The following is a 27,500-nucleotide window of genomic DNA, read 5'->3' as shown; positions in this document are numbered from 1 at the left end:
GATCAACGACAATCCCTCCAGCCACACCCTCTCCAGCGTGGGATGAATCAGATCCACAGGGGAAAAGCGTAAAGGAGGGACAGAGGCCACTGGTGTGTGAGAGCATCCGTTCCCAACGGAGCAGACAGGTCCCTTATTGAGAAAAACAGCCGACAATGTGCATTTTTTCGCGATGGGTAAAGATCTACGTTGGCCCTGCCGAACATGTCCCATATCTGTCTGTTGATGTATGCCACCACAGCGGGACAGTGGTGGCATACATAGCTGGAACGACCGAGCGAACAGACGCGAACTGGCTGAGTCAATTCAGTGGCTAGCTTTGCACTTGGCTAGCTAACAGTAGCTGCTAGGGGTAAGTCATAACCTACACTTGTTTTGTTTTTTACATATTGATAGCCCGAGTCGCTCAAGGAATTCGGGACATGGGTGACTAGTTAACGTTGGTTTGGCTCTCTCTGTGTGTTCGTGCCGTGAAAGGAGGGGTTCTTCTTTGTCTGAAAGCAATGGCTAGCTAGTTTGCTAACTATTCTAGCTAACTAACTGGCTGAATAAGTTGACGACGGACTCGCTCAAGCTGTCGGGACTAACCCACAACGTTAGACACGGACACGAACGATCTGCTTGTGTGTTGATACACTGGTGGTTGTTGTGGCTGAGTATTGGCGCTAAACCCTGCTGCTGGAGACCGGCATGCTAGCTGGCTGTGGCGTCTTATGACGAGGTGCCCGGACGTTTTTCACGGAATAATTCTGCACCTAGTTAGCTAGCTGAATAAACTAGGTTAGTCTATTCCTAGAAAACATTGAACCGCTGTAGTTTACAACAATTATAGTTTCTGAGGTAGAAGTTGGGAGAGTTATATTTGGGAGTTGTGGTGAGGGAGGCCCCGCTCTCTCCTTTCCCAGATGTTTAGTTCATTTTATTCCGATCTCCTCTGCATTATTGTAGCCATCTGCTGCAGCCTGTCAACTATGCCTCTGCCTATCCCTGTTCTCTCCTCTCCGCACAGGCTACACAAACGCCTCACACCGTGTGGCTGCTGCCTCTCTAACCTGGTGGTCCCTGCACGCACGACCCACGTGGAGTTCCAGGTCTCAGGCAGCCTCTGGAACTGCCGTTCTGCTGCCAACAAGGCAGACTTCATCCCAGCCTATGCTACCCTCCAGTCCCTCGACTTCTTGGCGCTGACGGAAACATGGATTACCACTGAAAACACTGCTACTCCTGCTGCTCTCTCCTCATCTGACCATGTGTTCTCGCATACCCCGAGAGCATCTGGTCAGCGGGGTGGTGGCACAGGAATCCTCATCTCTCCCAAGTGGACATTCTCAATTTTTACCCTGACCCATCTGTCTATCTCCTCATTTGAATTCCATGCTGTCACAGTCACTAGCCCATTTAAGCTTAATATCCTTGTCATCTATCGCCCTCCAGGTTCCCTTGGAGAGTTCATCAATGAGCTTGACGCCTTGATAAGTTCCTTTCCTGAGGATGGCTCACCCCTCACAGTTCTGGGGGACTTTAACCTCCCTACGTCTACATTTGACTCATTTCTCTCTGCCTCCTTCTTTCCACTCCTCTCCTCTTTTGACCTCACCCTCTCACCGTCCCCCCCTACTCACAAGGCAGGCAATACGCTTGACCTCATCTTTACTAGATGCTGTTCTTCTACTAATCTCACTGCAACTCCCTCCAAGTCTCCGACCACTACTTTGTATCCTTTTCTCTCTCCCTCTCCTCCAACACTACTCACTCTGCCCCTACACAGATGGTAATGCGCCGTCGCAACCTTCGCTCTCTCTCTCCCGCTACTCTCTCCTCTTCCATCCTATCATCTCTTCCCTCTGCTCAATCCTTCTCCCTCCAATCTCCTGATTCTGCCTCCCTCAACCCTCCTCTCCTCCCTTTCTGCATCCTTTGACTCTCTATGTCCCCTATCCTCCCGGCCGGCTCGGTCCTCCCCTCCAGCTCCGTGGCTTGATGACTCATTGCGAGCTCACAGAACAGAGCTCCGGGCAGCTGAGCGGAAATGGAAGAAAACTAGACTCCCTGCAGACCTGGCATCTTTTCACTCCCTCCTCTCTACATTTTCTTCATCTGTTTCTGCTGCTAAGGCCACTTTCTACCACTCTAAATTCCAAGCATCCGCCTCTAACCCTAGGAAGCTCTTTGCCACATTCTCCTCCCTGCTGAATCCCCCCCCTCCTCCCTCTCTGTGGATGACTTCATCAACCATTTTGAAAAGAAGGTTGACGACATCCGATCCTCGTTTGTTAAGTCAAATGACACTGCTGGTCCTGCTCACACTGCCCTACCCTATGCTTTGACTTCTTTCTCCCCTCTCTCTCCAGATAAAATCTTGCGACTTGTAACAGCAGGCCGCCCAACAACCTGCCCGCTTGACCCTATCCCCTCCTCTCTTCTCCAGACCATCTCCGGTGACCTTCTCCCCTACCTCACCTCGCTGATCAACTCATCCTTGACCGCTGGCTATGTCCCTTCCGTCTTCAAGAGAGCGAGAGTTGCACCCCTTCTCAAAAAACCAACACTCAATCCCTCCGATGTCAACAACTACAGACCAGTATCCCTTCTTTCTTTTCTCTCCAAAACTATTGAGCGTGCCGTCTTTAGCCAACTCTCTTGCTATCTCTCTCAGAATGACCTTCTTGATCCAAACCAGTCAGGTTTCAAGACTGGTCATTCAACTGAGACTGCTCTTCTCTGTGTCACAGAGGCTCTCCGCACTGCTAAAGCTAACTCTCTCTCCTCTGCTCTTGTCCTTCTAGACCTGTCTGCTGCCTTTGATACTGTGAACCATCAGATCCTCCTCTCCACCATCTCCGAGCTGGGCATCTCCGGCGCGGCTCACTCTTGGATTGCGTCCTACCTGACCGGTCGCTCCTACCAAGTGGCGTGGCGAGAAGCTGTCTCCGCACCACGTGCTCTCACCACTGGTGTCCCCAGGGCTCAGTTCTAGGCCCTCTCCTATTCTCGCTATACACAAAGTCACTTGGCTCTGTCATATCCTCACATGGCCTCTCCTATCATTGCTACGCTGACGACACACAACTAATCTTCTCCTTTCCCCCTTCTGATAACCAGGTGGCGAATCACATCTCTGCATGTCTGGCAGACATATCAGTATGGATGACGGATCACCACCTCAAGCTGAACCTCAGCAAGACGGAGCTGCTCTTCCTCCCGGGGAAGGACTGCCCGTTCCATGATCTCGCCATCACGGTTGACAACTCCGTTGTGTCCTCCTCCCAGAGTGCGAAGAGCCTTGGCGTGACCCTGGACAACACCCTGTCGTTCTCCGCTAACATCAAGGCGGTGACCCGATCCTGTAGGTTCATGCACTACAACATTCGGAGTACGACCCTGCCTTACACAGGAAGCGGCACAGGTCCTAATCCAGGCACTTGTCATCTCCCGTCTGGATTACTGCAACTAGCTGTTGGCTGGGCTCCCTGCCTGTGCCATTAAACCCCTACAACTCATCCAGAATGCCGCAGCCCGTCTGGTGTTCAACCTTCCCAAGTTCTCTCACGTCACCCCGCTCCTCCGCACACTCCACTGGCTTCCAGTTGAAGCTCGCATCTGCTACAAGACCAAGTTGCTTGCCTACGGAGCTGCGAGGGGAACGGCACCTCCGTACCTTCAGGCTCTGATCAGTCCCTACACCCAAACGAGGGCACTGCGTTCATCCACCTCTGGCCTGCTGGCTCCCCTACCTCTGCAGAAGCATAGTTCCCGCTCAGCCCAGTCAAAACTGTTCGCTGCTCTGGCACCCCAATGGTGGAACAAGCTCCCTCACGACGCCAGGACAGCGGAGTCACTCACCACCTTCCGGAGACATTTGAAACCCCACCTCTTTAAGGAATACCTGGGATAGGATAAAGTAATCCTTCTACCCCCCCCTTTACTCCACCCCCAAAAAAATAAAAAAATAAAAAAATAAATAAACATTGTAAAGTGGTTATCCCACTGGCTATAAGGTGAATGCACCTATTTGTAAGTCGCTCTGGATAAGAGCGTCTGCTAAATGACGTAAATGTAAATGTGGCCTACACCACTCCGTTCTCTCTCTCCTCTCTCCCTACACCACTCCGTTCTCTCTCTCCCTACACCACTCCGTTCTCTCTCTCCTCTCTCCCTACACCACTCAGTTCTCTCTCTCTCCTCTCTCCCTACACCACTCCGTTCTCTCTCTCTCTCCTCTCTCCCTACACCACTCCGTTCTCTCTCTCCTCTCTCCCTACACCACTCCGTTCTCTCTCTCCTCTCTCCCTACACCACTCCGTTCTCTCTCTCTCCCTACACCACTCCGTTCTCTCTCTCCCTACACCACTCCGTTCTCTCTCTCCTCTCTCCCTACACCACTCCGTTCTCTCTCTCTCCTCTCTCCCTACACCACTCCGTTCTCTCTCTCCTCTCTCCCTACACTACACCGTTCTCTCTCTCCCTACACCACTCCGTTCTCTCTCTCCTCTCTCCCTACACCACTCCGTTCTCTCTCTCCTCTCTCCTCTCTCCCTACACCACTCCGTTCTCTCTCTCCCTACACCACTCCGTTCTCTCTCTCCTCTCTCCCTACACCACTCAGTTCTCTCTCTCTCCTCTCTCCCTACACCACTCTGTTCTCTCTCTCCCTACACCACTCCGTTCTCTCTCTCCTCTCTGCCTACACCACTCCGTTCTCTCTCTCTCCTCTCTCCCTACACCACTCCGTTCTCTCTCTCTCCTCTCTCCCTACACCACTCTATTCTCTCTCTCCCTACACCACTCCATTCTCTCTCTCCTCTCTCCCTACACCACTCCGTTCTCTCTCTCTCTCCTCTCTCCCTACACCACTCCGTTCTCTCTCTCCTCTCTCCCTACATCACTCCGTTCTCTCTCTCCCTACACCACTCCGTTCTCTCTCTCCTCTCTCCCTACACCACTCCGTTCTCTCTCTCTCCTCTCTCCCTACACCACTCCATTCTCTCTCCCTCCCTCTCTCCTTCCCTCTTTCCATACACCACTCCTCTCTCTTCTCTCTCTGACTCCCCCTGCATCTCTCTTCCAGGCTCCTAACAAGTTAAATCTCAATCCGTCTCTTCTTTTCCCTCCAGTGAGAATTGAATGACTTTAGTTATCCTATGCTAATACACCATGTGCCTGCCCACACACGGAGTGCATCACTTCATCCCTCTTATCCAGAAATAGTACACTGGGCTGTAGCTACGTCTGCATCTCTTCATCCCTCTTGATGGGCCAAAATGCTTCTGATAAAAAGGGAAATCACCGTGGTAAAGATGTAATAACCACTGCTTATGGGTTATGTATGGGTAATGTATGGGTTATGTATGGGTTATGAATGGGTTATGAATGGGTTATAAATGGGTTATGAATGGGTTATATATGGGTTATGAATGGTTATGAATGGGTTATGTATGGGTTAAGTGTGGGTTATGAATGGGTTATATATGGGTTATGTATGGGTTATGAATGGGTTATGAATGGGTTATGAAGTCCTTATGCAGCTAACCTTCAAATAAAGGGTTACCAAACATATTGATGAGAGTTTAGCTTGTTATTCTTAGGTTCAGCTTTAGTAATTTCCTATCTTAATCTGGCCTCATGATAATCCCACAGTTTAATCTGACACTGGGGTACATCACTTTACAACAGGTCAGGTCAGTAACCGAGATCTCATCTGATGTACATTCACCATGTGAATCAGAGTCAAATAAGACTCAAATTAAGATTGATTCAGAATCAAATAAAAAAGACTGACTACCCCTACTGTACCCTGGTAAAACAGAGTGTTAGTTTATGATGGACAGAATTTTTTTACACGCAAAGCTATTTTCATGCAAATGTCATGCACACGTTGTTGCGACCTAACTGGAAATACTGACACATATAATATGACATGTGGCCATCACATACGGTTGGTTAATCATTCTAAAGGGAACATGACCTTGCTCTTGTACATTAGGGTACGTAACGGAAAACGTTTCAAAAGCAATCTGCAACAGTCCAGGAAGTCCCTCCCAGTTTCAATCCCCTTTCTTGCGTTTGGTGCCTAATGAACGCGACCCTGGTTCTCCATCACAGTGCCCATCATGCCCACCTGTATTTCTACCGAATGCGAAAATGTAGTGTTTCTTATTGGATAAGTACAGGTAATCCCTCCCTGTTTCAGTCAGTTTTCTTACATTTGGTGCCTAATGAACATGCCCACCTGTATTTGTATGAATGCGAAATGTAGTGTTTCTTATTGGATAAGTACAGGTAATCCCTCCCTGTTTCAGTCAGTTTTCTTACGTTTGGTGCCTAATGAACATGCCCACCAGTATTTGTATGAATGCGAAATGTAGTGTTTCTTATTGGATAAATACAGGTAATCCCTCCCTGTTTCAGTCAGTTTTCTTACGTTTGGTGCCTAATGAACATGCCCACCTGTATTTGAACTGTATGCGGTCCAGCTCCTGGTAGCTGATTCCCAGGTTGATGCCGATGGACCTCCAGTCCTGTCCGATCTGCAGGGAGATGGCCAGCAGGTTAGCCTCCGTCAGGTACCCGCTCTCTGGGTCTCCCAGGTTCAGCGGAGGGTACTGGGGCTTCTCCCAGTCCATGCCATTACTGCCACCCTCTGAGTTTAGGCCCTGAGGGGAAGGGATAGAGAGAGATGTGAGGAAGGAGAGGAGCAGCCTCATGCCATTACTACCCCCATCCGAGATCATAGCCTGAGTGGGAAAGTGGAATATTAACCGGCTGGCCAAATCATTTACATAATCGTTTCCTTTTCTCCCCTATATTTAATTTATGCATTTTCAGTTTTTACAAACAGACAGATAATGACAGCAAACAATACATGGAGAATACCCCCCAACAGGAGAGAGAAAAAAACAGAAAGAAAAAACACAAATAATAATAATAATAATAATAATAATAATAATAATATGCCATTTAGCAGACGCTTTTATCCAAAGCGACTTACAGTCATGTGTGAATATTTTTTTTTGTGTACGTGTGGTCCCGGGGATCGAACCCACTACCCTGGCGTTACAAGCGCCGTGCTCTACCAGCTGAGCTACAGAGGAGTTACAGAGGACCACAACATTGCTCTCAAGGAATCGGCACCATGCTTCATTGATATTTGACATACTGTAGTATAAGGATTATGCTCCATTAAAAAGAATGACTGTGGATCAGGGTGGTCAGCAGGCTGTATGTTGTGTTACCCATCATCACGTGAAAGATACTCTATAAAAAGAGCTGCCATATCTTAACCAATGTATTAGATCTGCCAGAGATCTCATGTCGAATCCCCTCTATATGTAGCAAACTGGTGACTTCAGCTAACCAGGTTTTAAAAACAGGTACAGTCTCCTTATTCCAAAGGCTTAAAATGTGTATTTTTGCAATAACCAAGCCATATTGTACAGTCTTCTGTTCCCAGTGGGTTAAAGGTGCTGTGACCCGCCTAAAACAGCAGAGTCCGGGGCTGGTATGAGATCACAGCTGTATACTTCTGAGTAACACTTAAAAATATCCCGCCAGAATGTGTGCAGTTTGGGGCATGACCAGAAAAGAGGTGACCCCAGGGTACCCTCGGCAGACTTGCACTTAGGGCATATCGGAGAGACCGAGGTTTAAAACGAGTGCAATTTGGTACACAGGAATAGTGTAGTCTGTGAATCACTTAGTGTTGAATAAGTTGGTGTCGGAAGTTTATCGAGCACAAGTGAATATCTCAAGGGCAATCAATCCGACTGTCGTCAGTCATCTCCATACCAAAGGTCTTCCTCCCAGGTCTCCTTCAAATGTTGTGTGGATACAGAGTAATATGCTGTACAGCAGGGTTCTTCAATTCCGGTCCTGGAGGGCCGAAACACTTCTGTTTTTTTATTTCTACCCGGTAGTTAATTGCACTCACCTGGTGTCCCAGGTCTGAATCAGCCCCTGATTAGAAGGAGAGAGATGAAAAACAGAGGTGTTTCGGGCCCGCCAGGACCGGAATTGAAGAACCCTGGTGTACAGTGATCTACAGATCTGGAGGTCAAACTCTTGGAGTCAAGGGGACGAGGTTCATGAAAGTATACAGGTCGCGGGCAGGTGCCATTGCCTCAAAATTTTTGTATATTTAAGCGAACGTAATTTCTTATCGGAAGATATCGGAAGAAATTAGATGCGGGCGAGTTCGTACACTTCCCTCAACTGTGTGAATGTGGCAAAAGTATTATTGATGTAAAAGGTCTGCAATAGTAGTAACGCCCTTTCTCTTCCAGAATAGAAAAGTATTGTCAGTTAGTAACGGGGGGGAAAGCACGGTTATGGCAAACAGGACTACAGGCCGAGGTCTCCGGGAGACCGAACGTTTTCCTTCTTTTATACTATATATTGATGAAAAGAGAAGTGCTGGAAGAGAAGTGTTGTGTGTATATCTTGTTCAATAGCGAGCCATGAAGGGATGGAAGAATCCACCACGCCAGGGTATTCACCCTGCCAATGAACCAGTGCTCTAGCATCTAGCTGACCAATAAGAAGGCTGAACATTTGGCAGGCTTGATGTGTTTTTTTTTTTTAGAGATGATAGAATCCAAAGATTTGAAAAAAGCTTTAGTTAAAAAAAATATTCTGCAGATTCTGAACGAGAGAAAGAGATCTGGGGAGTGTAACCATTTAAATAACACGGCTTAACATTAGATAGAGGCAACACTCTCCAGATCTCAGTGGTACGCTTCCAGTTCTCTATCATGTCGAGATACTGTAGTTCAATTTATAAATGTATTGTCTCTTGTGGTTTTAAAAGGAATATAAGTCGCCTTTAAGAGGCATGAATTCACTTTTATCCCGGTTTATGGTGGACCCAGAGAGTTCTCCAAATGATTCACTTTTATCCCGGTTTATGGTGGACCCAGAGAGTCCTCCAAATGATTCACTTTTATCCCGGTTTATGGTGGACCCAGAGAGTCCTCCAAATGATTCACTTTTATCCCAGTTTATGGTGGACCCAGAGAGTCCTCCAAATGATTCACTTTTATCCCAGTTTATGGTGGACCCAGAGAGTCCTCCAAATGATTCACTTTTATCCCGGTTTATGGTGGACCCAGAGAGTCCTCCAAATGATTCACTTTTATCCCAGTTTATGGTGGACCCAGAGAGTCCTCCAAATGATTCACTTTTATCCCAGTTTATGGTGGACCCAGAGAGTCCTCCAAATGATTCACTTTTATCCCGGTTTATGGTGGACCCAGAGAGTTCTCCAAATTATTCACTTTTATCCCAGTTTATGGTGGACCCAGAGAGTCCTCCAAATGATTCACTTTTATCCCAGTTTATGGTGGACCCAGAGAGTCCTCCAAATGATTCACTTTTATCCCAGTTTATGGTGGACCCAGAGAGTCCTCCAAATGATTCACTTTTATCCCAGTTTATGGTGGACCCAGAGAGTCCTCCAAATGATTCACTTTTATCCCGGTTTATGGTGGACCCAGAGAGTCCTCCAAATGATTCACTTTTATCCCGGTTTATGGTGGACCCAGAGAGTTCTCCAAATGATTCACTTTTATCCCGGTTTATGGTAGACCCAGAGAGTTCTCCAAATGATTCACTTTTATCCCGGTTTATGGTGGACCCAGAGAGTTCTCCAAATGATTCACTTTTATCCCGGTTTATGGTGGACCCAGAGAGTTCTCCAAATGATTCACTTGTATCCCGGTTTATGGTGGACCCAGAGAGTTCTCCAAATGATTCACTTTTATCCCGGTTTATGGTGGACCCAGAGAGTTCTCCAAATGATTCACTTTTATCCCAGTTTATGGTGGACCCAGAGAGTTCTCCAAATGATTCACTTTTATCCCGGTTTATGGTGGACCCAGAGAGTTCTCCAAATGATTCACTTTTATCCCGGTTTATGGTGGACCCAGAGAGTTCTCCAAATGATTCACTTTTATCCCGGTTTATGGTGGACCCAGAGAGTTCTCCAAATGATTCACTTTTATCCCGGTTTATGGTGGACCCAGAGAGTTCTCCAAATGATTCACTTTTATCCCGGTTTATGGTGGACCCAGAGAGTCCTCCAAATGATTCACTTTTATCCCGGTTTATGGTGGACCCAGAGAGTTCTCCAAATGATTCACTTTTATCCCAGTTTATGGTGGACCCAGAGAGTTCTCCAAATGATTCACTTTTATCCCGGTTTATGGTGGACCCAGAGAGTTCTCCAAATGATTCACTTTTATCCCGGTTTATGGTGGACCCAGAGAGTCCTCCAAATGATTCGATGAGCTCCAGCAGCGGTGGGACGTGACTCTTCGGCAGGTGAAAGGAACAAGATGATGTCATCCGCATATAGAGCGAGATGCGGTGATCCACCTTGCCCATGTTTTATCAGAGCAATGGCAGGATGGCTCCTGATGCTAAGAGCTCGGGGTTCCATAGCAACGGACTCAAGGGCTACCCCTGTTGGCAGGAACGTGGAAGTGAAAAAACGGGGGGTGATTTATTGAGAACTGAAGCCGTGGGGGAACGCATATACACTGAACAAAAATATAAATGGAACATGTAAAGTGCTGGTCCCATGTTTCATGAGCTGAAATAAAAGATCCATATGCACTTCTTTTTCTCATATTTTGTGCTACAAATTTGTTTAATTCCCTGTTAGTGAGCATTTTATCCTTTGTCAAGATAATCCATCCACCTGACAGATGTGGCATATCAAGAACCTAATTAATGTGCAGTTTTGTCACACAATGCCACAGATGTCTCAAGTTTTGAGGGAGCGTGCAATTTGCATGCTGACTGCAGGAATTGTCCACCAGAGCTGTTGCCAGATAATTGAATGTTCATTTCTCTACCATAAACTGCATCCAATGTTGTTTTAGAGAATTTGGCAGTATGTCAACCAGCCTTAAAACCACAGACCACGTGTATCCACGCCAGCCCAGGACATCCACATCAAGCTTCTTCACCTGCGGGATCATCTGAGACCAGCCACCCGGACAGCTGATGAAACTGAGGAGTATTTCTGTCTGGAATAAAGCCCTTTTGTGGGGAAAATCTCATTCTGATTGGCTGGGCCTGGCTCTCCAGTGAGTGGGCCTGGCTCCCAAGTCGGTGGGCCTATGCCCTCCCAGGACCCCCCGTGGCTCCGCCCCTGCCCAGTCATGCGAAATCCATAGATTAGGGCCTAATTTATTTATTTCAATGGATTCATTTCCTTGTATGAACTATAACTCAGTAAAATCGTTGAAATTGTTGCATGTTGTTCAGTATAGGATATCAACCCAAGAGACAAAACTCTCGCACACACCAAACTTATTTATCACTGTCAGAATGTAGTTCCATTCTACTTGGTCAAAAAGCTTTTTGAGAGTCAAGAATGGCAACTTTAGAATCTTTGTCATGTTTGGAACACATGATATTCGTCAGTCGCCTAACGTTGGAAAATGAAAAATCTGCCTGGGATTAAAACCAGTTTTGTCATGATGAATTATAGTCGAAATGCATTTATTTAGTCTGTTTGCAAGTATTTTAGTAAACATCTTAAGGTCGCATTCGAGGAGGGCAAAAGGAAGATATGAAGATTACTTCTTTATCTTTCTTTAATATTAGGGAGATAAAAACTCCGGAAGTCTGCGAGGTTCAATAGAATGTTTAAACAGCCTCAACATAAGAGGCATATGCTTTGTAAAACTCTATTTTACAGAAATATTGATTGATGTGCATTGTCCCTGTAAAATAAACCTAACACAGTACAGTAAAGTAGAGAAACAGAGGCTAGGATTCAAACGAACGCAGACAAACAACCTGTGTACTGCGATTGACTTCTGATGATTTATGTTGATGAAGGTGATTTTATGTTTGAGCCAACACCCGCAGAGTCAAAATGTCAACAGCGGTCTCCATAACCCATGGGGAAATCAGGGGAAATTACCTTTAAAAGTCTATTGCTCAGCACAGATGTGTTGGTTTGAATCCCAGCCAAGAGAAGAGGAAGGAAGGAGAGAAATGAAAATGAAAGGATTAAAGTTTACAAAGGATAGTGGTACTGGGTAAACATCTGACATCTCCTGACGCTTTGGAAAATAAAGACTTCACAAGCAGTTTGTGTGATTCCCAGATCTGTTTGTGCTGAATAGCCCAACTCCTTTGGTCACTGTCACACCAGGCCAAACATAGAAGCTGGCTATACAGATGTAGGATCTTAATTTGATCACCCTGTTGCAGGAGTACTTTTGAGGTTTAAAAAGCCACTGGCTGTTGTTCTCACTTACAGGAAGTCTGAGTGGTAAGGTGGCCAGCCATTGGCTGTCGTGTCCTTTCCTTTTCCTGGCCACTTCCTTTGGTAGGTCACTGGGAACCTCACCTCGGTAGAACGACACCTGGAGAGGAGAGATAAGAGATTACTTCTGATAGAATAGTCTTTAAATACTGAAACGTCTGTTTTTTAAAACTATGGTATTTTAAATCCCTACTGCGTATATCATCTAAATTTCAACCATTTCGAAACATTTATAATCATTTATACCACAGCGTTGTTGAATACTCGTTTCTGATTGGCTAAAAGGGCATTCTAGAATGTGCATTACATTTCAATATACGGGACAGATCTGAAGTAGCTTCAACAAAAGGTGCCTTTATGCCTTTCTAAACCACTGCACCACGCAGACCGTACTTTCTACAAAGTTACAGAAACTATTTGTTACTAACTATTTTTTCATCACTTTTGAAATGTACAGCGACAGAATTCCTTCCAAACCACTCATTGTTCAATTAGCGATTTCCGACTTGTTGTGTCATGTTTATGTCCAATGGCCGATGAGCACCGATACGTTTTATCTATGATTTATCTTCATATGACAAGGATTGAAAAGGATTTGCCAGTAGATTGTCGACTTGATTCATGATGATGACTGCTTGTCTAGCTAAGATTTTGAAAGGATGATGTTGACATGATCAGTCCAATCAAAGCTACGGTAGATATAACGTGATGTGACGTCATTTTATCTGTGGCCAATGACCTTGATCCTTCTTGGATGCGCACTTCTAATGTAAATCTATGGCAGCACGCAAGGGGCTTGAATTTTCGAGCTCTCCCCGTGGATTTTGCGGTGACGTAGTGTCCTCATGAGTGACAGAACACTGAGCCAATCACGACGCAACTAGACAACATTACCAACCCCCTACACTCCGTATTTTCCCCAGGCTGCCCCACCACCACCACCACAGAAAACACTGATAGGCTGAAACACCTCCATTTTGGAGCTGCTTTACTCAAGAAAGCAAAAAAGAGACCATGTTTGTATGCAGCTTTATTAACTCAAAGATGTTTTATTTATTTTTTACATTGTTTGCAAACTGATATGTGACACGTATTAATGCCCCAACAACATTTTTGTTTCGCTAAACAGGCTCTGCCCTACCTGCCCTGAATGACAGGTCGCCACTGAATCAGCCTTTTCTATGACATTTCCAACGGATTAGAGCATTACATTTTTTCCCCTTTCATGCTGAGTGGTTATCGAAAGGGAGAGAGCTGGAAAGATTTTTCAAATAGGCTATGGTGAGGAACTATTGTCATTCTCAATGGATGTTAAAAAAAAGACTTTGTTTACTTGCTTTTTTGAGGCGAAGAAAAAATGACTTTGAGAAGCTCCACAGTGATGGTGAGTTAAGACAATCAGAGACAGTATTAGATCCCCAAATGGGCACATTTATAAGCCTACATTTGCACTCAGGTCAGGTATCCTAGGCCTAGTCTATGCGTAAATCAGGTGTGTGATTGACAGGAGCGCTCCAAACAAAAGACAATGAATAAATTGACAACTTGTAAATGGTATGAAATAAACCAAAACTTTTTCCTCAGAAGTGTAGCCTAGGTTGTGCGCTCTGCAAACAACGTGTCCACTCCGACAACGACAAGACTGTAATAATAATATATTGAATGCATTAACAGAAATTACAATAACCAAACAATTATGGTAATTAACGGTAAATTACTGGTGAGCCATCCCCGCGGCCTCCGCAATGGATTAGTCCATTCAGACAGGCGTGAATCACAGAACAGCATTGCCATATCTCAGACTGGCCAATAAAAAGAAAAGATTAAGATGGCCAGTCTGAGATATGGCTTTTTCTTTGCAACTCTGCCTAGAAGGTCAGCATTCCGGAGTCGCCTCTTTACTGTTGACGTTGAGACTGGTGTTTTGCGGGTACTATTTAATGAAGCTGCCAGTTGAGGACCTGTGAGGCGCCTGTTTCTCAAACTAGACACTCTAATGTATTTGTCCTCTTGCTCAGTTGTGCACCGGGGCCTCCTACTCCTCTTTCTATTCTGGTTAGAGCCAGTTTGTGCTGTTCTGTGAAGGGAGTAGTACACAGCGTTGTACGAGATCTTCAGTTTCTTGGCAATTTCTCTCATTGAATAGCCTTCATTTCTCAGAACAAGAATAGGCTGACGAGTTTCATAAGAAAGTTATTTGATTCTGGCCATTTTGAGCCTGTAATCGAACCCACAATTGCTGATGCTCCAGATACTCAACTAGTCTCAAGAAGGCCAGTTTTAATGCTTCTTTAATCAGCACAACAGTTTTCAGCTGTGCTAACATAAATGTAAAAGGGTTTTCTAATGATCAATTAGCCTTTTTAAAATGATAAACTTGGATTAGCAAATACAACGTGCCACTGGAACACAGGACTGATGGTTGCTGATAATGGGCCTCTGTACGCCTATGTAGATATTCCATTAAAAATCAGCCGTTTCCAGCTACAATGGCCATTTACAACATTAACAATGTCTACACTGTATTTCTAATAAATTTGATGTTAAAAAAAAATGCTTTTCTTTCAAAAACAAGGACATTTCTAAGTGATCCCAAACTTTTGAACGGTAGTGTATATATATTTGCCACTGCTTGAATAAAAAAATCTTGGTCGACCAACAGCCAATCGACCAGTGGACTAAATGGGGTTAACCCTAACAGCACCCTAACTAATATACAGTGGGGAAAAAAAGTATTTAGTCAGCCACCAATTGTGCAAGTTCTCCCACTTAAAAAGATGAGAGAGGCCTGTAATTTTCATCATAGGTACACGTCAACTATGACAGACAAATTGAGATTTTTTTTCTCCAGAAAATCACATTGTAGGATTTTTAATGAATTTATTTGCAAATTATGGTGGAAAATAAGTATTTGGTCACCTACAAACAAGCAAGATTTCTGGCTCTCACAGACCTGTAACTTCTACTTTAAGAGGCTCCTCTGTCCTCCACTCGTTACCTGTATTAATGGCACCTGTTTGAACTTGTTATCAGTATAAAATACACCTGTGCACAACCTCAAACAGTCACACTCCAAACTCCACTATGGCCAAGACCAAAGAGCTGTCAAAGGACACCAGAAACAAAATTGTAGACCTGCATCAGGCTGGGAAGACTGAATCTGCAATAGGTAAGCAGCTTGGTTTGAATAAATCAAATGTGGGAGCAATTATTAGGAAATGGAAGACATACAAGACCACTGATAATCTCCCTCGATCTGGGGCTCCACGCAAGATCTCACCCCGTGGGGTCAAAATGATCACAAGAACGGTGAGCAAAAATCCCAGAACCACACGGGGGGACCTAGTGAATGACCTGCAGAGAGCTGGGACCAAAGTAACAAAGCCTACCATCAGTAACACACTACGCCGCCAGGGACTCAAATCCTGCAGTGCCAGACGTGTCCCCCTGCTTAAGCCAGTACATGTCCAGGCCCGTCTGAAGTTTGCTAGAGTGCATTTGGATGATCCAGAAGAGGATTGGGAGAATGTCATATGGTCAGATGAAACCAAAATATAACTTTTTGGTAAAAACTCAACTCGTCGTGTTTGGAGGGCAAAGAATGCTGAGTTGCATCCAAAGAACACCATACCTACTGTGAACCATGGGGGTGGAAACATCATGCTTTGGGGCTGTTTTTCTGCAAAGGGACCAGGACGACTGATCCGTGTAAAGGAAAAAATGAATGGGGCCATGTATCATGAGATTTTGAGTGAAAACCTCCTTCCATCAGCAAGGGCATTGAAGATGAAACGTGGCTGGGTCTTTCAGCATGACAATGATCCCAAACACACCGCCCGGGCAACGAAGGAGTGGCTTCGTAAGAAGCATTTCAAGGTCCTGGAGTGGCCTAGCCAGTCTCCAGATCTCAACCCCATAGAAAATCTTTGGAGGGAGTTGAAAGTCTGTGTTGCCCAGCGACAGCCCCAAAACATCACTGCTCTAGAGGAGATCTGCATGGAGGAATGGGCCAAAATACCAGCAACAGTGTGTGAAAACCTTGTGAAGACTTACAGAAAACGTTTGACCTGTGTCATTGCCAACAAAGGGTATATAACAAAGTATTGAGAAACTTTTGTTATTGACCAAATACTTATTTTCCACCATAATTTGCAAATAAATTCATAAAAAATCCTACAATGTGATTTTCTGGATTTTTTTTCCTCATTTTGTCTGTCATAGTTGACGTGTACCTATGATGAAAATTACAGGCCTCTCTCATCTTTTTAAGTGGGAGAACTTGCACAATTGGTGGCTGACTAAATACTTTTTTTCCCCACTGTAACTAACAACCAGGTTTGGTGGGAGGATGAAAAAGTACGAATGTACTTATCAAAATGAAAATATCAACGAAAACGTGTTATTTCTAGCGGTAAATGTCTGCTTTAGTATTGTTTTCTCTGTCAACTGTGGTATAAGCGGGATAAACGCCTCTGTTCTGCACAATATCTTAGGAACTAATAATGTAACTAACTGCGTTGTCCATTATGTCCAAGGTAATGTACTGAACGTTGGCGTTTATCCCTTACCTATAAAAGCACTTATAACCATTTATGATACATTATTCATAAAATGTCTGTATCTACCACACCCCCTTTTGTCAGCGGTCACTAGTCTCTCACCTGTCCCCTGACGGGCCCCTCCTGGTTCTGTGCAGGACAGACGTACACCTCTTTGAGATTCCTCAACCGAGAGTAGAACACAAAAGACAGTCTCCCTTCTGCACAGTCTGGTCTGTCTGGGAGACAGAGGATGTTGTAGTATTTCACCAAGAAGACGTAGTTCAAATTGTATCTAACATTTATAATTTCCAATGTACCTGCGCTGACGTCTAGGCCCCTCTCGAAGCCAGCGAAGAACTGCTCTCCCTCCAGCAGGTCACACAGGTCTGAGGGCTGTGGGCCGTCGTACTGCTCTGATAGAGACTGTACTCTGTTGTCCACCTGTACACGTTGTCATATGGTACATCAGACATTTACTGTACACATGTCATCAACACACAGTGGATCTTCTAACATTCCTGCACTTCTAAAACTTGCAGTAGAAAGTCTGATGCACTATGCATTTGTTACAGCAACTGACTGTCCTTGGTCTCTTATCTCAGTAAGTGATGCTGCTGTAACACTGACTGTCCTTGGTCTCTTATCTCAGTAAGTGATGCTGCTGTAACACTGACTGTCCTTGGTCTCTTATCTCAGTAAGTGATGCTGCTGTAACACTGACTGTCCTTGGTCTCTTATCTCAGTAAGTGATGCTGTAACACTGACTGTCCTTGGTCTCTTATCTCAGTAAGTGATGCTGCTGTAACACTGACTGTCCTTGGTCTCTTATCTCAGTAAGTGATGCTGTAACACTGACTGTCCTTGGTCTCTTATCTCAGTAAGTGATGCTGCTGTAACACCGACTGTCCTTGGTCTCTTATCTCAGTAAGTGATGCTGCTGTAACACTGACTGTCCTTGGTCTCTTATCTCAGTAAGTGATGCTGTAACACTGACTGTCCTTGGTCTCTTATCTCAGTAAGTGATGCTGCTGTAACACTGACTGTCCTTGGTCTCTTATCTCAGTAAGTGATGCTGCTGTAACACCGACTGTCCTTGGTCTCTTATCTCAGTAAGTGATGCTGCTGTAACACCGACTGTCCTTGGTCTCTTATCTCAGTAAGTGATGCTGCTATAACACTGATTGTCCTTGGTCTCTTATCTCAGTAAGTGATGCTGTAACACCGACTGTCCTTGGTCTCTTATCTCAGTAAGTGATGCTGTAACACCGACTGTCCTTGGTCTCTTATCTCAGTAAGTGATGCTGCTGTAACACTGACTGTCCTTGGTCTCTTATCTCAGTAAGTGATGCTGTAACACTGACTGTCCTTGGTCTCTTATCTCAGTAAGTGATGCTGTAACACCGACTGTCCTTGGTCTCTTATCTCAGTAAGTGATGCTGTAACACCGACTGTCCTTGGTCTCTTATCTCAGTAAGTGATGCTGCTGTAACACCGACTGTCCTTGGTCTCTTATCTCAGTAAGTGATGCTGCTGTAACACCGACTGTCCTTGGTCTCTTATCTCAGTAAGTGATGCTGCTGTAACACTGACTGTCCTTGGTCTCTTATCTCAGTAAGTGATGCTGCTGTAACACTGACTGTCCTTGGTCTCTTATCTCAGTAAGTGATGCTGTAACACTGACTGTCCTTGGTCTCTTATCTCAGTAAGTGATGCTGTAACACCGACTGTCCTTGGTCTCTTATCTCAGTAAGTGATGCTGTAACACCGACTGTCCTTGGTCTCTTATCTCAGTAAGTGATGCTGTAACACCGACTGTCCTTGGTCTCTTATCTCAGTAAGTGATGCTGTAACACTGACTGTCCTTGGTCTCTTATCTCAGTAAGTGATGCTGCTGTAACACTGACTGTCCTTGGTCTCTTATCTCAGTAAGTGATGCTGCTGTAACACCGACTGTCCTTGGTCTCTTATCTCAGTAAGTGATGCTGCTGTAACACCGACTGTCCTTGGTCTCTTATCTCAGTAAGTGATGCTGCTATAACACTGACTGTCCTTGGTCTCTTATCTCAGTAAGTGATGCTGTAACACCGACTGTCCTTGGTCTCTTATCTCAGTAAGTGATGCTGTAACACCGACTGTCCTTGGTCTCTTATCTCAGTAAGTGATGCTGTAACACCGACTGTCCTTGGTCTCTTATCTCAGTAAGTGATGCTGCTGTAACACCGACTGTCCTTGGTCTCTTATCTCAGTAAGTGATGCTGTAACACCGACTGTCCTTGGTCTCTTATCTCAGTAAGTGATGCTGTAACACCGACTGTCCTTGGTCTCTTATCTCAGTAAGTGATGCTGTAACACCGACTGTCCTTGGTCTCTTATCTCAGTAAGTGATGCTGCTGTAACACTGACTGTCCTTGGTCCCTTATCTCAGTAAGTGATGCTGTAACACCGACTGTCCTTGGTCTCTTATCTCAGTAAGTGATGCTGTAACACCGACTGTCCTTGGTCTCTTATCTCAGTAAGTGATGCTGCTGTAACACCGACTGTCCTTGGTCTCTTATCTCAGTAAGTGATGCTGCTGTAACACTGACTGTCCTTGGTTTCTTATCTCAGTAAGTGATGCTGTAACACTGACTGTCCTTGGTCTCTTATCTCAGTAAGTGATGCTGTAACACCGACTGTCCTTGGTCTCTTATCTCAGTAAGTGATGCTGCTGTAACACTGACTGTCCTTGGTCTCTTATCTCAGTAAGTGATGCTGCTGTAACACTGACTGTCCTTGGTCTCTTATCTCAGTAAGTGATGCTGCTGTAACACTGACTGTCCTTGGTCTCTTATCTCAGTAAGTGATGCTGTAACACCGACTGTCCTTGGTCGCTTATCTTATATACAGACCCACCTTGTTGTTATGGCCGGCACTGTAGCAGAACCTGTTTGGGGTTGGTTCTCCTCTCCAACACTAACTCTTACCACACAGATCATCAATTTCAGACTCAAGATCAATAAATGGATGGATGAATGGATGGCTTGATTGATCAGACCCACCTTGTCAGCAGGCAGGCACTGTAGCAGAACCTGTTTGGGGTCCGTTCTCCTCTGTAGCACCAGAAACTGGACCTGAAATTGCTTCAGTCTCTGGTAGACCCTACGGACCACACCACTAACACAGCGCTGTGTAGTGTACCAAAGCCAGTACCTATAATAATGACATAAATATACACACAAACTATTTAACACACGTAGCCAAAAGAAACCGCTTCAATGTTTGGTACACCGTACAGACTGCACCGCTCGCACACTGCCGTGTGGTGTGCCACAGCCAGTCCAGCTAGGGTAGAGGAACAATATTAAACGTAACAATATTCAGCCTCGGGATCGATGACAGAAGACCGTACTCTTAGAAGAAGATTGTTCATGTGATTGTTCAAGAAGATTTTTGGGCTTCACCTCGTCTCATGTGAGTTAAAGCGCCGTCTACACCGCTAGACATTCCTACTGTAAAGCTGTGTGTTCATTTGGTCTGGAATAACTAGACATTCCAACTGTAAAGCTGTGTGTTCATGTGGTCTGGAATAACTAGGCATTCCTACTGTAAAGCTGTGTGTTCATGTGGTCTGGAATAACTAGCCATTCCTACTGTAAAGCTGTGTGTTCATGTGGTCTGGAATAACTAGGCATTCCTACTGTAAAGCTGTGTGTTCATGTGGTCTGGAATAACTAGGCATTCCTACTGTAAAGCTGTGTGTTCATGTGGTCTGGAATAACTAGCCATTCCTACTGTAAAGCTGTGTGTTCATGTGGTCTGGAATAACTAGCCATTCCTACTGTAAAGCTGTGTGTTCATTTAGTCTGGAATAACTAGGCATTCCTACTGTAAAGCTGTGTGTTCATGTGGTCTGGAATAACTAGGCATTCCTACTGTAAAGCTGTGTGTTCATGTGGTCTGGAATAACTAGGCATTCCTACTGTAAAGCTGTGTGTTCATGTGGTCTGGAATAACTAGGCATTCCTACTGTAAAGCTGTGTGTTCATGTGGTCTTGTTCATGTGGTCTGGAATAACTAGGCATTCCTACTGTAAAGCTGTGTGTTCATGTGGTCTGGAATAACTAGCCATTCCTACTGTAAAGCTGTGTGTTCATGTGGTCTGGAATAACTAGCCATTCCTACTGTAAAGCTGTGTGTTCATGTGGTCTGGAATAACTAGGCATTCCTACTGTAAAGCTGTGTGTTCATGTGGTCTGGAATAACTAGGCATTCCTACTGTAAAGCTGTGTGTTCATGTGGTCTGGAATAACTAGCCATTCCTACTGTAAAGCTGTGTGTTCATGTGGTCTGGAATAACTAGGCATTCCTACTGTAAAGCTGTGTGTTCATGTGGTCTGGCTATAGCCATTCCTACTGTAAAGCTGTGTGTTCATGTGGTCTGGAATAACTAGGCATTCCTACTGTAAAGCTGTGTGTTCATGTGGTCTGGAATAACTAGGAATTCCTACTGTAAAGCTGTGTGTTCATGTGGTCTGGAATAACTAGCCATTCCTACTGTAAAGCTGTGTGTTCATGTGGTCTGGAATAACTAGGCATTCCTACCGTAAAGCTGTGTGTTCATGTGGTCTGGAATAACTAGGCATTCCTACTGTAAAGCTGTGTGTTCATGTGGTCTGGAATAACTAGGCATTCCTACTGTAAAGCTGTGTGTTCATGTGGTCTGGAATAACTAGGCATTCCTACTGTAAAGCTGTGTGTTCATGTGGTCTGGAATAACTAGGCATTCCTACTGTAAAGCTGTGTGTTCATGTGGTCTGGAATAACTAGGCATTCCTACTGTAAAGCTGTGTGTTCATGTGGTCTGGAATAACTAGCCATTCCTACTGTAAAGCTGTGTGTTCATTTGGTCTGGAATAACTAGCCATTCCTACTGTAAAGCTGTGTGTTCATGTGGTCTGGAATAACTAGGCATTCCTACTGTAAAGCTGTGTGTTCATGTGGTCTGGAATAACTAGACATTCCTACTGTAAAGCTGTGTGTTCATGTGGTCTGGAATAACTAGCCATTCCTACTGTAAAGCTGTGTGTTCATTTGGTCTGGAATAACTAGCCATTCCTACTGTAAAGCTGTGTGTTCATGTGGTCTGGAATAACTAGGCATTCCTACTGTAAAGCTGTGTGTTCATGTGGTCTGGAATAACTAGACATTCCTACTGTAAAGCTGTGTGTTCATGTGGTCTGGAATAACTAGGCATTCCTACTGTAAAGCTGTGTGTTCATGTGGTCTGGAATAACTAGACATTCCTACTGTAAAGCTGTGTGTTCATTTGGTCTGGAATAACTAGGCATTCCTACTGTAAAGCTGTGTGTTCATGTGGTCTGGAATAATAGGAACTCACCAGGAGAAGTGAGTGATGTAGAAGATAGCGTAGAGGTGTGTGACATAGAGAGACACCTGTGAGGTGATGTCTGTCCAGGTGTGGGCGCTGGGGTCTCCATGGAGCAGGTGGAGACAGGACAAGTCTACTGTATGACCTGGAACAACAACAACATGGTTAAAATGAATAAAGGTAGCGCTGTGGTCGCCATGGAGACAGGACAGGTCTACTGTATGTCCTGGAACAACAACAACATGGTTAAATGAATAAAGGTAGCGCTGTGGTCGCCATGGAGACAGGACAGGTCTACTGTATGACCTGGAACAACAACAACATGGTTAAATGAATAAAGGTAGCGCTGTGGTCGCCATGGAGACAGGACAAGTCTACTGTATGTCCTGGAACAACAACAACATGGTTAAATGAATAAAGGTAGCGCTGTGGTCGCCATGGAGACAGGACAGGTCTACTGTTTAACAACCAGCAGGTAAAGGGAGAGAACATGCTCAGCTCATTAAAAGTAGCATTATAACCTGTTATAAATATGGTTCAAATACTGAAGGAAGTGAATACAGAGCCCTGTTCCAATACTTAGAAAATGGATCCTTCCTTCCTTGGAGTAATCACTCATCTGGCACGGCTAGTGAATACAGGGCCCTGTTCCAATACTTAGAAAATGGATCCTTCCTTCCTTGGAGTAATCACTCATCTGGCACGGCTAGATGGGTAAAAGCCGTGTGAAGTAAATGTTTTGCTCTCACCTCTCCACTCATGTCAGATCACTGACTGATCCAAGGTGGAGAGGAAGGAATAAAAGCGTTGAACCGTTTTCAAACAGGACCCAGTAGCCTACCTGTGAGTCCAGTTGGCAGAGGGACCTGCACCTTGATTGGCTGGAGGAATTGCATGCTGGGGTCCTGAGAGAGACAGAGGAGGGGACTGACTCTTGTCTGAGGGTCTCCACACAACGCCTGGACCTCAGAGACAGACACCTGTAACACCTGCAGACACAGCAGAGTGAGCAGGGATTGGAACTACATACCCCACTGCTGAAAAGATTAGCATTGTAAACGTGTCCAAAACACAGAGGCTACTAGTTAGTGTTGTTTTAGCACGTTCTAACAAACAATGCTCTCTGGGGGAACCACTGTCTGGTCCTCTGAATACCGGCCTCTACCTGTAGAGTGATGGTCCGGGTCTGGACAGTGGAGGCAGGGGGGAAGGTGAGTTTGATGCCTGCGTCCGTACGTGACACCAACAGCGCCCCCTCTGGTGTCACAGAGCAACTGTCCCTGACTGGACGACCCACTGCCACAAACCAGGAGAACTGGATCACTGATACGCAGGCCAGCTATGGGGACAGACTTGTTATTTTTTTTATTTAACATTTCTTTGACTTAGGCAAGTCAATTAAGAGCTAATTATTATACAGACAGACAGAGAGACATGGGCGATATTTGTCTGTTGCACAAATCAAAACCTCAATCTTACGCCTGATGCGCTTCTGGAGGTCGGACAGGGTTTGTTTGGTATAAGCAATATAGCAAAGCATCAACCCAGCACATCAGACAGCAAGGTGGAACCATATTGCTAACAATCAAATACAGATCTATCTCTCCAAATCTCAGATCTTCAGAAGTGAATAGGACATAGGGTCTAGGGATGGGTTCGAGATTGGGCCGGAAGTTGATCCTATTTTCTAGCATGGCCGTATTATAATGCAGTGTTCTGTTCTGTACCCTGGCGGGTCGTCCCCCAGGGTGGATGCTGTGTCCTATACTGCCCCTCCTGGTCTCAGTGGATAGTGTACTCCACTGCTGTCCATCAAACCTCCTCACAACCACCTCCCCTCTCCTGGACCGGTGGTACGGCACACACACCTCCACAGGCTAGAGGAGAGGAGAGGAGAGGAGAGGAGAGGAGAGGAGAGGAGAGGAGAGGAGAGGAGAGGAGAGGAGAGGAGAGGAGAGGAGAGGAGAGGAGAGGAGAGGAGAGGAGAGGAGAGGAGAGGAGACAGAGAGAGAAGAGAGGAGAGAAGGAAGGAATATGTTCAGAAAGAAGATGAGTAGCAGAGTAGATGAGAGCCCAATGAGAAGATCGTAGATACACACTGAAAAAGGCTTTGTCCCACATGTGCAACAAATCTACACTGCAAGAAAAAATACATTTAAAACTCCTGAAAATATGATATTGGAGTCTGTCTACTTTGTGTGCAAACCTACTGTTCTTTTCATTGATATCTATAACACCATAAATTAAACAAATTAATTATATGACTACCGCTTCTAGGCTACCTTTAAAAAGGTGATCCTGTGTGGGAGGAGTTCCAGTGGTCGACTCAGCAGGAAGTCATGCTCCTCTAGCCACACCCATTTCTTATCTGGCATACGCTCCGCCCACTGCAGTCTGGTGGTTGTCGCTAGGCAACCCGAGGGAAACAGTAGCTCTGCCCCCCCTGGGAGGAACACATGACAACCAGCAGATGACACACAGAACCTGAGGGGGGAGGTACAACACATACACTTAGCTTTAACTGACAACTATACAAGGAAACAACTGTGTTGATATCAGAGATCAGCTTCTGTGCAAATAGGTATCGATCAAAGATCCATCAAGTCAAAGTAGAATGTTTACAACTGCAGGAGGAGAATAGCAGTGTGTTGTACCTGTGTTGATTCAGTCCAAGGTGCAGCTCTGGAATGCGTGTTTCCACCTGGTCTGAGGGGGACAAAGGATGATTAACTAAGGAATGATTTAGAAAACTATGATAATACTGCAAATAGTCAATGTCACAGACCCGTCACTTAGGCCTCAATTCACCAGGTGTGGGTGGTAGTGGTGGAGGGGGTAGGATTAGGGTGGTACTCACCAGGTGTGGGTGGTAGTGGTGGAGGGGGTAGGATTAGGGTGGTACTCACCAGGTGTGGGTGGTAGTGGTGGAGGGGTCGGGGGTCTTCCCAGGGGGTTGTTCCTCACGTCTACCTTTAGCTTATCCAGTTTGTCCAGACAGATGGGGAGAACACGCAGGTCATTACTGTGGATCACCAGGTCCCTGAGAGACAGGAGACAGCCTGAGAGAGGAGAGGAGAGGAGAGGAGAGGAGAGGAGAGGAGAGGAGAGGGAGAGGAGAGGAGGGAGGAGAGGGAGAGGAGAGGAGAGGAGAGGAGAGGAGAGGGAGGAGGGGAGAGGAGAGAGGGAGAGAGGGGAGAGAGGGAACGAGAGGAGAGGAGAGGGGAACAGGAGAGAGGGAGGAGAGGAGAGGAGAGGAGGGAGAGAGGAGAGAGGAGAGGAGAGGAGAGAGGAGAGGAGAGGGAGAGGAGAGGAGAGAGGAGAGGAGAGGAGAGGGAGAGGAGAGGAGAGAGGAGAGGAGAGGAGAGGAGAGGAGAAGGGAGAGAGGAGAGAGAGGAGAGGAGAGGAGGAGAGGAGAGGAGAGGAGAGGGAGAGGAGGAGAGGAGAGGAGGGAGAGGAGAGGAGGGAGAGGAGGAGAGGGAGAGGAGAGGAGAGGAGAGGGGAGAGGGAGAGGAGAGGAGAGAGAGAGGAGAGGTAGAGGAGAGGCGAGGAGAGGAGAAGAGAGAGGAGAGGAGAGGGGAACGAGAGGAGAGAGAGGGAGAGAGGAGGAGAGAAGGAGAAGGAGAGGAGAGGGAGAGGAGAGGGAGAGGAGAGAGGGAGAGGAGAGGAGAGGAGAATGAGAGGAAAGGAGTGGGAAAACGAGAGGAGAGGGAAAGAGGAGAGGAGAGAGAGAGGAGAGGAGAGGAGAGGGAGAGGAGAGGAGAGGAGAGGAGAGGAGAGAGGAGAGGAGAGGTAGAGGAGAGGTAGGCGAGGCAGAGGAGAGGAGAAGAGAGAGGGAAAGAGGAGAGGGAACGAGAGGAGAGGAGAGGGAGAGAGAGGGAGAGGAGAGGAGAGGGGAAAGAGGAGAGAGAGGAGAGGAGAGGAGAGGAGGAGGAGAGGAGAGGAGAGAGAGGAGAGGAGAGGAGAGGGAGAGGAGAGGAGAGGAGAGAGGAGAGGAGAACGAGAGCAAAGGGAGTGGGGAACGAGAGGAGAGGAGAGGAGAGGGAGAGAGAGGAGAGGAGAGAGGAGAGGAGAGGAGAGGAGAGGAGAGGAGAGGAGAGGAGAGGAGAGGTAGAGGAGAGGCGAGGAGAGGAGAAGAGAGAGGAAAGAGGAGAGGGGAACGAGAGGAGAGGAGAGGGGAACGAGAGGAGAGGAGAGGAGAGGAGAGGAGGAGAGGAGAGGAGAGGAGAGGAGAGGAGAGGGAGAGGGAAGAGGAGAGGAGAGGAGAGAGAGGAGAGGAGAGGAGAGAGGAGAGGGAGAGGAGAGAGAGGAGAGGAGAGGAGAGGAGAGGAGAGGAGAGTGATGTAGACAGACAGACGAAGATGGAGGGAATGTTCCTAACCTTCAACGCTTGCTTTTCTTTTTTTATTGTCTAATTAATTTCCTACAGACACCAACGACACTGCCATAGTATCACGGTAATATTTAGGCTTACAACATAGTTATATGCAATAAATATGTCAATGGTTAATACTGTGTCATGTAAATCATTCTGGGTTTTCTTCTTTCAAGAACTCTCCAGTCCTCTAACTTAATGTAATCCATCTTGCCCCTAGACTCACCCTCCACCCCTTACCCATGGTCTCAGGGAGCCTCTTTAGCCTGTTGTGTGACAGCTCCAGTTTAACCAGCTCCTCTAGTGCACCTATCTCCTCAGGTAATGTCTCCAGGAGGTTATAGGAGACATCCAGAGTCTGGAGGGTCCTCAACTGGCCCAGGCTGGGGGGGAGAGAGGCCAGACGGTTCCCCAGGAAAGAGAGGTAGCGGAGGGCAGGGAGAGGACCGAAGGAGGGGGGGAGATCAGTGAGGTGGTTGTGACCCAGGAGGAGGGTGGAGAGGAGGGGGAGGGTGAGGAGGCAGGGGGGGAAGGAGGTAAGGTGGTTGAAGGAGAGGTCCAGGTGGACGAGGAGAGAAAGGGATGAGAGAGAGGGAGGGAGAGAGGTGAGGAGGCCGGGGAGGGGGTCACCATGGGCATCATGGAAACAGTGTCCTGAGGAAGAGTCAGAAGATGAGCAGGCATGGAGAGAGAGGACAGGCAGGAGGAGAGAGAGAGAGGACAGACAGGAAGAGAGAGAGAGAGGACAGACAGGAGGAGAGAGAGAGAACAGACAGGAGGAGAGAGAGAGAGGACAGACAGGAGGAGACAGGAAGGTGGAGAGAGGACAGACAGGAGGAGAGAGAGGACAGACAGGAGGAGAGAGAGAGAGGACAGACAGGAGGAGACAGGAAGGTGGAGAGAGGACAGACAGGAGGAGAGAGAGGACAGACAGGAGAGAGA

At 46.2% G+C, this 27,500-nt stretch overlaps 1 protein-coding gene across 2 annotated transcripts in view; it reads right to left on the bottom strand.

Moving 5' to 3' along the window:
* The window catches only part of pidd1 (p53-induced death domain protein 1), a 35,299-nt gene that overhangs the window by 5,554 nt on the left and 2,245 nt on the right, over nucleotides 1-27,500 (bottom strand). For both annotated transcript variants that reach the window (XM_041848724.2, XM_045207893.1), the window contains 13 exons: nucleotides 26,799-27,212; nucleotides 25,093-25,245; nucleotides 24,841-24,892; nucleotides 24,469-24,670; nucleotides 23,914-24,063; nucleotides 23,352-23,525; nucleotides 23,028-23,175; nucleotides 22,196-22,331; nucleotides 19,857-20,007; nucleotides 17,136-17,259; nucleotides 16,939-17,054; nucleotides 12,270-12,377; nucleotides 6,448-6,653 (listed from right to left, as the gene is read on the bottom strand). In XM_041848724.2, the coding sequence (XP_041704658.2) occupies nucleotides 6,448-6,653; nucleotides 12,270-12,377; nucleotides 16,939-17,054; nucleotides 17,136-17,259; nucleotides 19,857-20,007; nucleotides 22,196-22,331; nucleotides 23,028-23,175; nucleotides 23,352-23,525; nucleotides 23,914-24,063; nucleotides 24,469-24,670; nucleotides 24,841-24,892; nucleotides 25,093-25,245; nucleotides 26,799-27,212 (2,134 nt within the window). The remainder of the gene's footprint in view (nucleotides 1-6,447; nucleotides 6,654-12,269; nucleotides 12,378-16,938; nucleotides 17,055-17,135; nucleotides 17,260-19,856; nucleotides 20,008-22,195; nucleotides 22,332-23,027; nucleotides 23,176-23,351; nucleotides 23,526-23,913; nucleotides 24,064-24,468; nucleotides 24,671-24,840; nucleotides 24,893-25,092; nucleotides 25,246-26,798; nucleotides 27,213-27,500) is intronic.

Source organism: Coregonus clupeaformis, chromosome 26 (assembly GCF_020615455.1).
Source record: "Coregonus clupeaformis isolate EN_2021a chromosome 26, ASM2061545v1, whole genome shotgun sequence".
In the NCBI taxonomy this organism is placed as follows: Eukaryota; Metazoa; Chordata; class Actinopteri; order Salmoniformes; family Salmonidae; genus Coregonus; species Coregonus clupeaformis.
The sequence above is the reverse complement of the archived record's forward strand: the minus strand, read 5'-3'. Positions and strand labels throughout refer to the sequence as shown.